This window comes from Aspergillus welwitschiae, assembly GCF_003344945.1.
Source record: "Aspergillus welwitschiae strain CBS 139.54b unplaced genomic scaffold BDQ94scaffold_62, whole genome shotgun sequence".
Lineage (NCBI taxonomy): Eukaryota > Fungi > Ascomycota > Eurotiomycetes > Eurotiales > Aspergillaceae > Aspergillus > Aspergillus welwitschiae.
The window spans coordinates 58,436-72,258 of record NW_020798756.1 but is presented as its reverse complement, the minus strand read 5'-3'; the positions used below and the strand labels follow the sequence as shown (position 1 = coordinate 72,258).

At 49.6% G+C, this 13,823-nt stretch overlaps 6 protein-coding genes across 6 annotated transcripts; 4 read left to right on the top strand and 2 right to left on the bottom strand.

Moving 5' to 3' along the window:
* Positions 1-2,080: 2,080 nt before the first annotated feature.
* Positions 2,081-2,963, top strand: BDQ94DRAFT_184987 (uncharacterized protein; the record flags this gene model as incomplete). The annotated part of the gene is made up of 1 exon (XM_026774772.1): positions 2,081-2,963. The coding sequence occupies one exon, from the start codon at positions 2,081-2,083 to the stop codon at positions 2,954-2,956; it is 876 nt and encodes a 291-aa protein (XP_026620355.1). The 3' UTR covers positions 2,957-2,963.
* Positions 2,964-3,376: 413 nt separating this feature from the next.
* On the top strand, positions 3,377-5,384 carry BDQ94DRAFT_184985 (uncharacterized protein; the record flags this gene model as incomplete). Its single annotated transcript, XM_026774771.1, has 1 exon — positions 3,377-5,384. One exon carries the CDS (start codon positions 3,377-3,379, stop codon positions 4,889-4,891), a length of 1,515 nt encoding a protein of 504 aa, XP_026620354.1. The 3' UTR covers positions 4,892-5,384.
* BDQ94DRAFT_154124 (zinc-dependent alcohol dehydrogenase) lies at positions 5,014-6,858 on the bottom strand. Its single transcript, XM_026768261.1, has 9 exons — positions 6,469-6,858; positions 6,355-6,406; positions 6,219-6,300; positions 6,145-6,166; positions 6,004-6,084; positions 5,855-5,948; positions 5,750-5,800; positions 5,445-5,701; positions 5,014-5,381 (listed from the first exon to the last, which is right to left on the bottom strand). Exons 1-9 carry the CDS (start codon positions 6,698-6,700, stop codon positions 5,197-5,199), a joined length of 1,056 nt encoding a protein of 351 aa, XP_026620353.1. The 5' UTR covers positions 6,701-6,858; the 3' UTR covers positions 5,014-5,196.
* A 666-nt stretch (positions 6,859-7,524) lies between these two features.
* BDQ94DRAFT_117765 (ADP-ribosylation factor family protein) lies at positions 7,525-8,531 on the bottom strand. The gene is made up of 5 exons (XM_026763708.1): positions 8,365-8,531; positions 8,250-8,288; positions 8,100-8,183; positions 7,691-8,014; positions 7,525-7,629 (listed from the first exon to the last, which is right to left on the bottom strand). The coding sequence occupies exons 1-5, from the start codon at positions 8,437-8,439 to the stop codon at positions 7,603-7,605; spliced, it is 549 nt and encodes a 182-aa protein (XP_026620352.1). The 5' UTR covers positions 8,440-8,531; the 3' UTR covers positions 7,525-7,602.
* On the top strand, positions 8,409-9,100 carry BDQ94DRAFT_117780 (uncharacterized protein). Its single transcript, XM_026763709.1, has one exon. The coding sequence runs from the start codon at positions 8,624-8,626 to the stop codon at positions 8,984-8,986; it is 363 nt and encodes a 120-aa protein (XP_026620351.1). The 5' UTR covers positions 8,409-8,623; the 3' UTR covers positions 8,987-9,100.
* Positions 9,101-13,725, top strand: BDQ94DRAFT_175728 (uncharacterized protein; the record flags this gene model as incomplete). The annotated part of the gene is made up of 8 exons (XM_026772547.1): positions 9,101-9,143; positions 9,202-9,280; positions 9,385-9,790; positions 9,847-11,465; positions 11,797-11,838; positions 11,928-12,016; positions 12,079-12,411; positions 12,479-13,725. The coding sequence occupies 8 exons, from the start codon at positions 9,101-9,103 to the stop codon at positions 13,723-13,725; spliced, it is 3,858 nt and encodes a 1,285-aa protein (XP_026620350.1).
* Positions 13,726-13,823: the final 98 nt, after the last annotated feature.

The following is a 13,823-nucleotide window of genomic DNA, read 5'->3' as shown; positions in this document are numbered from 1 at the left end:
GTTGTCCGAGCTCGTCACTCATGTGTAGGTCTTACACACTGTTATTGTCCCTCAGGATATACTGTTGAGACAATTGAGTCACCCCTGCTGCTTGGTGGCCATCAATGTATCGTTTTGGCCTACTTGGCAGAGATTTGTTTTGACATATACTTGAGTAGTGGCAGGAGTTTCTTCATTGTTGAATGTTTATCGATTGCATCGTCGATTGCATGAAATAAGGCCACCCTCGAGAATAAATATGTACTATCAGCCTTCAGAAGTTGAATTTTATTGGTAAAGATCTTCACACCGTCCGCGTATCCTTAAAAAACCTCATCTCAATCGAACATATAGTCTCAATGTCTCCCCAGCCTACTCTCAGAACCAAATTGCCGGTGGTGCAAAAAGGTTCAATTTCTCTTCGTCCCACAAGACCTTGCTTTAATTCAATGGCAGTTATTGGCCGTCCGTATATATCTGTCTAAAAAATGTCCTCTGTTGAAAGCTGCTATTAGCTGCTTAACTGGAGAGTATATCAACGGTCAGTAGAGAATGTTTCGCGGTGGAGGTCACCACAGAGGAAGCCGTAATCTCTCACCACATTCGAAAGTGTGAAGATTCGCTGCATGGTTGCCATAAGAATATGGGTAGAGACCAACATGTGATAAGAGAGTGAGAAGTCTAAGTCTAAGTGTACGACTTATCTAATAAAGCGGTGATGGCGTAAGTTAGCTTTTGCCATGACAGGTAGGTATTGTCGACGGTGTACTCTTTGATTACTGAAGCCGAAAAGGGGGCTGAGAATAATTTCGATTGCTACGTTCTAAGGTACCGTATGGTTCCTTAGTATGGACCAACGACACAATACATTTAACGGACGTTAGGAGACATGGCTATCATCAAAGCTGATCTATTCACTGTGCCTTGAAGCTGAAAGTACATTTTGAGGCCTGCTCTAGTAGTAGCTACTCGCTCATAGTAGTCTAAGGCTGAAACATCTAACACTGAGCGCGGTTGATAATCGCTCATGCTATTATTATCCTCCTATCGGCTCATATCGGTGCACAGGATCAGTATGCCGCCGCCAGGGCCATCAAAAGCAGATCATGGTTACAATCATCGGTGATTATTTGTTGGTCTCCTATTAGTATATTCCGTTAGCGCTGAGACACTTCATACCTTTACGGACTTGACAAGTATTCATCACTCTCGACCAGCATGAACCTACATGTCAGTTACCGCCACAGAATCAGAAACAGAGCCACTAGGTTCTGTACCTTGCTACCTTAGAGATGGGCAATATGTACTGGTAGGCTATTAAGTACTCGCCGTTAGCGCCTACGAATGATCCGCTCCTTTTAGTGGGCCACCGCAGGCGCCGGTTCCCACTTTTCTCATACTGATCCGCTCAGACAAGCGCTTGATATGATTCTCAGGATTATGATTGGGTTAGTGCATCAGCCGGTAAAAATATCCGACCCATTGAGTAGTGCGTGCTTGCTTGCTTATTTCAACTATCTATGTATAGCAATGGGCTTACGAGCAATGAGCACGAACCAGTAGACTGGTGTGGTTGGTTCCAAAATGCAGGAGCTCTGGACTGGTCTGTCAGTTTAAATGGTGCCATGTCTGGCGATGGCTAGTCTCGGCGCGTATATATCAGGCACTTCGGTTGGTTCGTCCACGTATATGCACTGCCTTATAGCGGCAATTGAGCACAGATGTGAGCCAACGGAAATGTAGTCCTACGTCTAGAACGTCGTGAGCTGAACTCAGGGCTGAAGCGCCGTGCTAAGCATGTCCTGGAGTGCTGTACAGAATTCATCCTTGTCCTCAGCTTCATTGGCCTTGAGAGGAGCTGAGCTGACGCGGCGCAGCGCCGATATTCCTCTAGGATGCAGATTTCGAACAGTAGGTACGGCGCTACAATGTGAAAGGGAGGCCAGATCGTCCTCCGAATCAGGATATTAAAGTCAGCTACCATCCGGTCATCTCGATGGTTATCCATTGGCACTCACATAGCCTTCAAATCTCCGTCTTCTCCAATATCATATCCACCTCCATATTTCTGCAGGCAGAATATATAAACACTACCTCCACAATGAAGCCAGACGTCACTACGACCGTGGCCACGCACCCTGAAACCTTCGACATCGGCCTCAGCCCAACTGGCGACGCTGGCAGTGCCTTCCATACCCAGAACGACCCTTCCGCACCTTATCAGCGCGAAAACTACATTGAGCGCAAGACCGCAGTTGACATTCGCTGCTCCTGCGTCGACGTTGTCCATGGACTACTCAGCCCAGACGCTAGTTCGTATGCAACCCTCATCGTTCTGCAGTTCCGGTTCGACCCACGTAAGCGTGCCCGTCGCATTTCCCAAGTTGATATTGAGCTGCAATTCTCTGGCTCTGAGCCTGGTGCAGCAGATCCAGAAGTCTATGCCATTGCTCCAAATGAGCATCTCAGTGTCTCCCGCACAACTCAGACTGAAACGAGTTCCACTGAGGGCTCACTGACCCTTGGTGCGGGAACTGTCGTCAGCAACTTTGTCGATGCAAGCAGTACGGTAAAATATGGACATGACATTAGCCGAGAGATGAGCTATGCTGCGACCATCGTCGGGTCGATTGACCTAAGGGGCCGAAATTATGGGAAGGCCAACTGTGCCTCGTGGACTTTGATTGAGAATCCCGCGACAAAGGCTGGAGTTCCCGCTGCCATGAGGGCAGCCATACTGCTGAAGAGAAAAGACGAAGGGAAGTTCCAGGCCAACGTCTCCATTCGGGCAAAGGCGGACTGGAAGACGCAACTTGAGTGGCTGGTGGGGTCTACAAGAGCAGATGATCCCGTCCTATTCGACCCGACGTTGAGTCCCACTAGTGACAAGTACGATGATATGGAGCTGAAGATGGGCGATATTGATCTAAAGGGCATCTCGGAAGTCGTGGTAGAAAGCGGAAAGACTATGGCATAGATATGGGAAGTCGCTGTACGTTATGATGCTTTTGTCTGCTGCTATTTGTCTTGTGCAAGGTTGTTAGTTGTTCAATATCCATTACATAGTGTTCTTTGATTTGCCTTCTTAAGCCAAAATGACCAGTTAAGGCACTGGAATAAGTAGACGGAAGATATATGTTTGGACTTGCCACTTGGACCCATTCCGCTACTGAAAGTGAATGCACCTGGGAGTTACCGCAGTGCTGCTTGTCGCATTGAGAGTCACAGTGCAAAGAGGGTTATTACCAGGATTTCTCTCTGCGCACCAGGAATGTGCATTTCTTCACCGGATCAACTGTATAGCGAAACGCGGATATAAATTGACACTGTCTCAGCTTCTGTCAAAGTCAAATTATATACTAGCGTCAGCAGTGATAACAGCCACAATTGAAACACCATGCAGAACCTACCAGCAGAGATCCTCGGAATGATAGGGATGTGCATTGCCCTGGAGATAGATGAGGATTGCGAAAAGGTGCGGAGATCGACTTTGCTTGCTTTGACTCTGTGCTGTCGAAAATTCCACAAGATATTCGAACCAATCCTCTATTACCATCTTGACCTGGGCTACGACCATCCCCTCACCGTTGCTCATATCCATCTTATTATTCGTTTCTGGAAGCATCCCGAGGTGGCAGATTGGGTTCGCAGCCTCAAACTTTACTGGGATCATGACGAACCCATACCAGTTCATGACGCCAGTAATGACGATTTTGATGTATTTTCACCCTTCGTGTCACAGGCATTAGACAAGATGTTCACACCAGGCCCAAGGTTTACAGACATGTGGGAGGAATACCGGGATTGCCTGCTCGAATTCGAGATGGAGGCTTGGATAGGAGTCCTGTTTGTTAGCTTGTCGCGCCTGGAACGCATTGAATTCGATCATCAAGACTCAGTTTTGTTCAATGATCTTCTATATAAAGCTGCAAAGCGGGAGCAACCTTTTCATGAAACCGCACCGTTTCCTTTCCTCCGAGAGGTCGTCGCTCACTGCCAAGATGAAGGTCAAGGAATTCACGAGGATTTTCTCACTCCGTTTCTCTATTTTCCAAATGTCCAGTCCATCACAGGCTATTCGATCTGGGCTAATAAAAGCCGTGAGGGCAGAAAGCCTTATATCTACTCTTACGAGCCGCCCCTCCCAGTTGGCCCCGTTAGGCAGATTTCATTGGACGATATTTGGGGATGTACTGGGATGCTCGACTGGCTCAAAGTATGTAAAGAACTAGAGCATTTCTCAATCGAAGCCTCGCTTCACTCCGATACAAGGGTGATTGAAAGACGCTTTGATACTCAAAATCTTTATCAGGCTCTTCTTCCATTCAAAGATACCCTCAAATCTCTCAGCGTGACATATGATAAGCAGTACAATATTTGTCTTGAGATGAATGGGGGAATAGGGGTTCGTACGGATAACATCCCCTTCGAGTCCTTTCGAGAATTCTCTGTCCTTGAGCATTTGACCGTTCGGCATGCCCACCTCGTACCCATTTTTTCGAACGCCCCCGTCAAGAAATCCAGCGTTGACCGGCTTGTTGACAGACTTCCGAGCTCTCTGCAAACACTTGCTGTCCAAGACGTTCTCTCCGATAATAGTCGTCTGCTGGCCGAACTTTTGATGGTTGCTCAAGATCGAAGTTCGTTTCCTCACTTGAAGAGTTTGGAACTCAGGGACAAGCCTCTGGAAGATTTGTCTGCATCGGATGATGAAACGATACCGGATGGGACAACGGTGGGTGGAACATTGACATTGGAAATGTCTTTCGCAATAGAAGAAGTCGACAAAGAAATTGAGGGTACGAAAAAGTTGAGGCGGGAATGTGAGGCGAGAGGCATCGATATGCAATGGTTCATGGAAGGTGAAACAGACAACGAAGAAGAGAATGGGGCAGATAATGCAGGACATTAAGCCATAGCTTTCGTTGCTAAATGCATGCCTGGCTAATATGGCAAATATCCTGATCGGGTCAGTTTGTTCCTGGTTTAATAGATTGGGCATCGCAGTCTTAAGAAGCAAATTAATGTTGTGGTTCGTAGTGGTATCTCATATATTATTGACAAACTAATGCCTGATTTGTTCCGGATACGCAGTGATTACCAATTTGAAACTCTTGCCTAGAGAATATTGTTCCTCGGGTAATGTAATAAGGTAGATGTTGCTGGAAGAATACCAAGCCGCTTCTTCCTGTAACCATAATAAGCAAATACGCCGGTCTACTCAGGAATGCGCACAACTGCCCGTCCCTCGACCTCAGATCGTCCCAGTCGCTGCAGGACATCATCAATGCAGTCGAACTCAAAGCACTCAATATGTGCTGTCACATCGCCCCTTACAGCCATCTCCATCAGCTCTTCCATCTCCTTGGCGGTCCCGGCAGAGTTGCCAACAATTGTAAGTCCTGTTTTAAGTCAGCATCTGATTGAGATTGAGCTGGAAGAAGACAGTGACGAAGATAGATTACCTTTCACAATCATCTCAAAGGGCGTTGCTGGTAATCTAAACGGCACACTTGGTATACCGACGCACACCAAAACACCCAAGCTGCGAAGCATTTTCATACTTTGTGTGTATGCTGGCTCATTATTGGCTGTGCAGATGACAGCATGGGCACCTAACCCCGATGTCAAAGCCTTCACTTCACGCTCTACGTCGTCTGTTTTGTAGTCTAGGAAGGTGTTGGCTCCTAGGGAGAGGCAAAGCTGCTTTTTCTTCTCGCCGCTACGCTGGGTAAGCTACAAAAAATTTCAATAATAGTGGGCGCCATACCTGTCAATTGCAATGACTTTGAGTCCTTTTTTAGCTGCAATCTGAACGCCCCTTGTATGCCGTCAGCTTTATCCGCCGGGAAGAAACAGCTGCAGATGCGCATACATATGTCCTAAGCCTCCTCCTGCTCCAGGAAGGACAATCCAATCTCCGGGTCGAGTTTTGGTCTTCATAATCGAGGAGTACATTGCGATGCCAGCTGCGCTAATATTAGCCTGGAAACCTTGAGATATCAGGTGAAAAGTTGTACACACCGCACAAGAGTGGTGCAGCTACGTCCGGTGCTAGCTCAGGAGGGATTATAGTTGCATGAATCGCAGGAGTGACGACGTATTCTATAGTACGGATATTGGTCAGTCAACGCCTAAGAATTTGAAAGACAAAATAACACTCACGTTGAAACGTCCCTGGAACATTCTGCACCTAATTAGCATAACTAGAATGACAAGGCCTATGAGTACTTGCTTACCGCTCCGGCATTCTTCTGATATGGACACGCCGTATTATTGATGGCGCAAATCTCACACTCCAAACAGGAGCTATACAGCCATCTGCGAAACCCCTTTGTTCAATATCTGTCTTTCTATATCAACAGACGTACGAACCGTATACCAACTCTTCTTCCCATCCACGTTTGCTCGTCAAGACCACTGCCCACTACACGCATAACTGGTCAGGTATGGACAAATGCTAGCGAGGCAATGGCATGAGGCACTCACCTTTCACTATCTTTCCCACTCCCTCATGACCCGCCACATCTGTCAACATGGGGGTTTCCCCGCGCACGCTGTGAACATCCGAGTGGCATACTCCGGAGTACTCGAGCTTGACTAGGACCTCTCCCTCAGTGGGTGAGGGAATCGGACGGTCATGTACAATTTGTAATTTGGAAGTGGCAGTTGCCCCAGAAGGCGGGAGAACAGCTGCGATTTGGGTTTGAGGAATAGCCATGTCGTATGTAGTAGATGAAGTGGTCGCGGAGATGCGGAGGGATGTCGGTGGGCTGTTGCGGGGTAAATATACTGCGTTGCAATACAGAAAGATCAACGCCGATTGACCTTGCAGAACATGAAGACGCTGGAGGAATTGAAGTTTAGTTGTGCTAGTAATCAGGCAGGGATAATCTGTACGAACACTTGTGCAAGATAATCTATCTAGAAGCTAATACCAAGCTATAGATAATTAACTATCGGAGCTGATACGCGCCATGTGAGCGATAGGCTCGGTGTAGATAAGGAGATTGCCAAATTGGAGTGATGCTATCTTAATACTATCCACCAGTCGCTCTGTGATAAAATCAAAGCCTGCTTCTCCACGGTGTCATCCATAGCTTGTTCTTCTGTTTGAACAGATCAGTTGTGTCAGACTGTCTACAAGCTAGGCATGGAGTCAGATCAGCGTGCCCATCGTGACTGAAAAGACTAAAGTTTACTTGGACTTATTCTGATTTTAGTCCTGCTCGAACGACAATTCCGATATACAACCGGCAGCAACTGTCTGACATTCCTAGCTTGAAGTCTTGACTTTTCTACACCAAGGCTGGACGATCCCTGTCTTGAACCTGAACATGGCATAAGAAGCGGCGCAAATCATTGCTGTAGAACGCAATGTAGTCATTCCAAATAATTATGATATTATACTATGTATGGATGTTTCGATATCAAAGAGGTATACTGTATAAACGACATGAGCCCTGAACAGAGTTGCGAGAGAAAAGAGGATGTAAAAGTGAGGATAAGTGAACGACACCAAGGAGGAATGAGGAAGCATCAGGAAGCAGCTAATCCCTACCACCTGAAAGCGGCGAACATATATCAAAAGAAATCTATAAGATGGTACAATAACACCGTCGCTCATGCGTTTTCAGACTGAAGAGTTTGCTGTGTATAAAAGGTCAGTACTTATCCAACGTGAAGGAAAGGAGCTTGAAGATGCACATACCACCAGCCAATCCATGCCTTCGTTAAGACCTTTGCCGTCGATAGCAGAGCATGCGACGATGCTCCAGTTTCTATCCCTTAGCTCTCCCAGCTTGAGAGCCTCTGATATTTCGCCGGCACCTTTGGCGCCAGGCTGGTCCTGCTTGTTGGCAAATACCAACAGCGCCGCATCACGAAGTTCCTCCTCATTCAGCATAGCCGCTAGTTCGTCAGCAGCCGTGCCGAGTCGTTCAATATCTGTGGAATCAATGACGAATATGACAGCAGCGGTGTTCGCATAGTAGCAGCGCCAGTAAGGTCGAATGGACGTTTGACCTCCGAGATCCTGAACGACAGCGAAAAGTCAGCAACCGCCGGTTTTTTTCCCCCTACCAAATGGCAACTATAATGATATTGTAGCGTTGACTTACCCAGACATTGAAATTCAGGTTGCGATACGTCACCGATTCGACGTTGAAGCCAATGGTTGGTATCGTAGTAACAACTTCACCAATCTATTCCTGGCACATTAACACTGGCCTCGAGCTGACAGTGGAGTAGCTCTGCAAGGCTATACGCACCTTGAGTCTGTAAAGAAGTGTTGTTTTTCCGGCATTATCCTAGAGATGGGAGTGCGGGTTAGTATGAAACTCGCTAGTAGCTTGATGCCTAGTGCCAAAGCATGATTATACCTACCAGACCGAGGATGAGGATGCGAATCTCCTTCTTCGTCCAGAGAAAGGACCACATACGAGACAAGGAGCCTCCCATGTTGATAACCCTAACAGCGACAGGAGCAGAGTAACACTGGGACAGAGGGGGGCGCGGAGTTCGACAAGAGAATGACGGCTAGCGAGAGATATTGCGGAGGGAGGGTCGGGCGTCGAGTGGTGGCGGAGAGGATGCGGCGGACACGAAAAGGACTCTTTCCAAACAGAGGGCACCAGACAAGGGGATGCGAGGGGATTTAAAAGGCCAACGAAGGGTCTTTTCAACGGAACTGAATAAAACACAGCTTGACACGAGACAAGGCCACGATCAAGAGCTGACTAAATGGCATGGAGGGATGGTTGGTGGCCATCATTGGCCCGCGGTCTCCTGCCGATCGGCCTGGCCCAAGCTCAAATCAACTAAGGATGGCTTGGATGGGGATGCGGTTCACTACCGCTCGCTGGCCGGTGTTGGTTTCCATCATTCAATTGTCGTCGGATTCCTACCTCTCCTTCCCTCCCTCCCCAGCCACGACGCCTTTCGCTCGATCATCCCTCTTCACCTCTTCCCCACGCGCCACCTCACCGTTGGGATGCTCCTGAGCTGATCCGAATCTACTCCTTCCGACATCCTTCGCGATCCGCTCGCGATTTGACCGGGTCAACTTTCTCTCACTGACACCCTACTCAGAGATTACCGGCTGCCGGTCTAGCAACACATCATGGTCGGCAAGAAGTCGGGAAAGGCTCTCCTTCGGGACGAGGGTACGGGTTCACTGGTCTAATAAACGATTATACCTTCTCTGCTAACAGATCTGCTTAGGCCTGGAGCGGACCGATAACAATATGGAACTCTCGAGCTGGCCGCAGATTCCTCCTATCAATCAGAAGAATTACTACACGTACGTCGCTATAACTCCCCTTTCGATACGCAATCGTGTTACTATTACCGGGCTTGTGCCCTCTATTATCCCACCTTCATCGCTGACCATCAGTTCCTTCATAGAGATTATTTGAAGCGCGATGACCAGTATCTGGCGTTCAGACTACAGAATGAGGAGAATCGAAATCGGATGGCAAAAACGGCCAAGGACCGCGATCGTGCTCTAGCCATGGCAAAGGCCAACGACCTAGGGCTGCCAGAAGCAGACGCGGAAGATGGCGATACCAACATGGAAGATGCCGAGGACGCTGCTACGGAAACAATAGGGTCGAAGGTTATTGTCATCCACGTGGGTAGTCAAAACCTGCGAATCGGACTGGCCAGTGATGCTTTGCCTAAAACTGTGCCCATGGTGATTGCGCGGAAGGCTGCTACCAGCGAGTCGGAAGACCAAGAGGAACCTTGTCCCAAGCGGTTAAAACTGGACGATGGCTCAACTATGGAGCCGGAGAAGATGTTTGGCCCAGAGGTCTGATTCTCGCCCAACTCTACCTCATCAATGACTTGGCTTCTAACGTATCACAGTTTGCTTCCCAGTATACGACGATGGCGGCGGAGCTCAAAACCCATATGCGACAGAACAAGCGTCGGACACTGCCAAACTCCAAGGAAATGGTCGTCAACTTCAATCGGAGGACCGTGCCGGAGACTATTTCAGAACACAATGACCCCATGCGCGTGGAATGGACTGAGATCCCTGACCCAGCACCCGAATACATCGTGGGACAAGCGGCCTTGAGGATACCCGATGACTCGAAGCCTCGCTATAAGCTTTACTGGCCAATAAGGCATGGCTGGTGCAATGAGCGAGACTACGATAACAAGCGGCTTCTCTTCCTTGATATCTCCCTCATTCTGGAGGATGCCTTCAAGACCCAACTGGGACTTACGAGCAAGAAGGATTGGCCTCAGTACTCCTGCGTCTTCGTCATCCCTGATATCTACGAAAAGTCTTATGTCACCCAAGTACTTGAACTGCTCATGAGAGAGTTTGCCTTTGCCCGAGTCTGCTTCATCCAGGAAAGTCTGGCAGCTACATTCGGCGCCGGATTCACCTCGGCTTGCGTCGTCGACATTGGCGCCCAAAAGACATCCATATGCTGCGTCGAGGAAGGCATGTGCATTGAGAACTCTCGCGTGAACCTGAAGTATGGTGGGTTGGATATCACTGAAGCGTTCATAAAAATGATGCTTTACGACAACTTCCCTTACTCAGATATCAATCTCTGGCGCCGATACGACTACCTGTTGGCAGAAGAGCTGAAAAGGAACGTTTGCACCATGAACGAAGCGAGTGTATCGGTGCAAGTGTTCGATTTCCATCTCCGCGTTGCCGGTCACGACACCCGGAAGTACTCTTTCAAGGCTTACGACGAAGTCCATCTGGCGCCGATGGGCTACTTCCAGCCGACCATCTTCGATCACTCACAGAAGCTCAAGGGACGCAGAAAGCTGATTGCCCGCTCGGTGGATATCTACGACGGACAGCCTAATGACCCGACATCGGCCGCCCAATCACTCATTCTTTCCAGCATCGCTCCCCCAGCCACTAACGGCCAGGTGAACGGTGATTCGCAGTCGAACAACATGGACGTTCAGGCTACCCCCAGCCGGGCCCAGCAGTTCAATGCTCTTAGTCGCGTGCAAGAGCTCGAAGCAACTCCAAGATCTTCAGTCGCTGGCTCCCCTGCGCCGGAAGCAGTCGGTACACCTCAGGCCGGCGCCGCTACCCCTGTCCCGGGCGGACAGGGCCAAAGCACCTCGCAGCCCCGTGGGCCTACTGTTGAAGAGAGGGATGACATTCTCCCCGTATACCCCTTGGATAATGCGATCTTGACCTCTATCGCTCAGGCGGCTCGATCTGATGAGCGTAAAATGCGAGACTTCCTCGGCGGTATCATGGTGGTTGGAGGCGGCAGCTTGGTCAATGGATTCCATTCCTTCCTGGAGGAGCGTCTACAGGCTCTGCGACCAGCTTTTGCCAAGGAGATCATGATTGGCACGCCACCGCGAGATCTGGATCCGCAAGTTGTTGTCTGGAAGGGAGCCAGTGTCTTTGGCAAGCTGAGCGGAACAAATGATAGCTGGATCGGACAGCTGGAATACGATCGACTGGGACATAGACTCATGGCATACAAGTGCATGTGGGCTTACTGATCTTCTGTCTTTCCCCGAGGGCTATGGCTTTTTCTGATTTGAAAGGTGGTGTTGGTATGACACGGGAACACTATGTGACAATTTTGTAACTCTATTGAATTTCAAGCTAGCTTTCTGTTTGATCCACAAATATCCTGCAGCCTAGAGTTACAGGCATCGAATACGAATAATGACAAGTGAATGGAACATTCTGTGTAGTATGAACCGAGATTCACAACACTTCCCTATAGACGACCAATCCAACCACTCACTGCCTGCATGCTCGGAGCATCCTTTCTCCGAATCCCCATTCACGTTGATTCACGCTAACTTTGCTAGCCAGGCGGTGAAAGGCTGCAGAAATGAGCCGGCCACCCCCATGTAAGTTTATCCTGCATCTCAATGCTCGCAATCGTGCATACTGGTTGCCAGTGCTCACTGACTGCGTTATCGCTTCCTTAAGCTCCCAGGGAGTTTATAGTGACTCGTCGGCCTCGGAGAACTCCTGGTTATCTTGTGCCTACCTCTGAGATCCCGCCGCTTACCCTCCCAGAGCCACGTAAGTTTCAACGAGCTGTCGCCGCGCGCGCAAGTTGGGAGCTCTACTAAAGTGTGTTACAGTGTACAGTTCACCTTCCTCTGACGGCGCTGAACCAAAGGTTTTGCTGCTGTCTGAGTTCCGAGCGAGCATGTCGAAATCCAAGGACAGCAGCTCCTCCGGGGGCTTTCACCAGGAGTACATTGCTTCTCTGCGCTACCGAAATGACCTGCCGCCTCCGGATATGCCCCCGAAGTTCCTCGATATTCCACATGAGGGCTTGGACCGTTTTTTGACTCCGGGATTTGCCTCCAATTTGGCTCGCCGTGAAGAACCTAACATTGATGTTGATGCTGAAGGTGGTATGCCAATCGACTTGGTCGGTATTCCCGGGCTTCACCTGGGTGATGAGAGCGGTATGTATTTCGGCTTGCATGATCTGGTCTTTCTTGCATTGGTGGCTGACAGTTGTTCGAAACACAGCGATTATGGCTCCTGAGAACCCGGAACCCATTGACCAAGCTGATTTGGCACTTCTGATGACGCCGGAGCAGCTGAAGAACCCGGCACCGAAGAATACCAACGTCAGTTTCCTTCGCCGTACGCAGTACATTTCCGCGGGTCTTCGGGCGCCTGATGGCCCCAAAGTCGCTCCTATCCGGACGAAGCGTGGGACGGACAAAACTAAGTCGCAGGATGACCCTACCTACATCAAGAAATACCTCCAGAAAGGTTTCGATATTGCGTATCCTCACAGCAAACACGTCGGTGAAGATACGGCTAGCAAGATCAAAGGCCACACTCCTACGAAGCTTGAACACGATGCATGGGCCCACCCAGTGCACCCTGATAACCCCAAGTTGAAGCCCGTCGGATTCTATCCGCTGCTCCCCGATCTGGAAGGTTTCCCGGACCCGGGTGGTTTTGTCCAGTTCAAGTTCGACAAGGCGCCTGTGCAGGACGTTTCAGGGAAGAGAGACAAGCGCATGGATGTGGCCATTCTGCTTCCATCGGCACCGGAGGAGCGCGTTTGCCAAGAGCACAACACGAAGGCGGCCTTGTATAAGACGAATCCCAATCTGTACCCTGACCCAGGTCCAATCCCATGGGATTACGATCTCTATCTACCTGAGAAGAAGGATGCGGCCAAGAACGTTTCGGCGAGTCTGCGCATGACCAATCCGGACCGCGATAATGAAGCGCTATACACTCACGAAGGAGCCGACAATACCAAGTTCCACCGCTTCGACCGCGTCCGCACCTACGCTACGAGCGCTCAAACTTTGGGCAACGATCAGAAGCAAAAGGACATCGCGTTGACGCTCTTTGACCCAGAGGAAGTGAAGGGTGGAAACCGTGACGGTCTCGACTCAAGGCAAAAGGCCGCTTACTACTATCCCATTCTCGGAAAGACCCGTCTTAAGCCTGAGAGAGCCCGTACCATCGCCCAGGCTGGTCTGGCGCCTACCCGTCCCAAGACCAAGGAGGACCAGGTCGATCAGATCCAAGTGGCGGTGCGCGATCCTGACGAAGCGGAAGTCTACAAGCGGTCCCTGCATAGGGCCGCCATTGACCCGAAGTTTGCCGAGTCGATGCCTCCACCCCCAGAGAATCAGGAGAACGATGTTGAACCAGCCAAGCAAGAGGAAGACGAAGGCGAGCACGACGTCGACCGTCAGGCCTCGCCTGAATATGCGCACGACGATGCCGGCAATGAGAGTGACGAGTAATTGGCTCAGTCTTCTATCATATTGCATCCTCTAGGCGCTATGACGGTGGCAGGCATGCCTTCCTGAGTGTAACTTTTGCCTATGCATTACAGCTTACA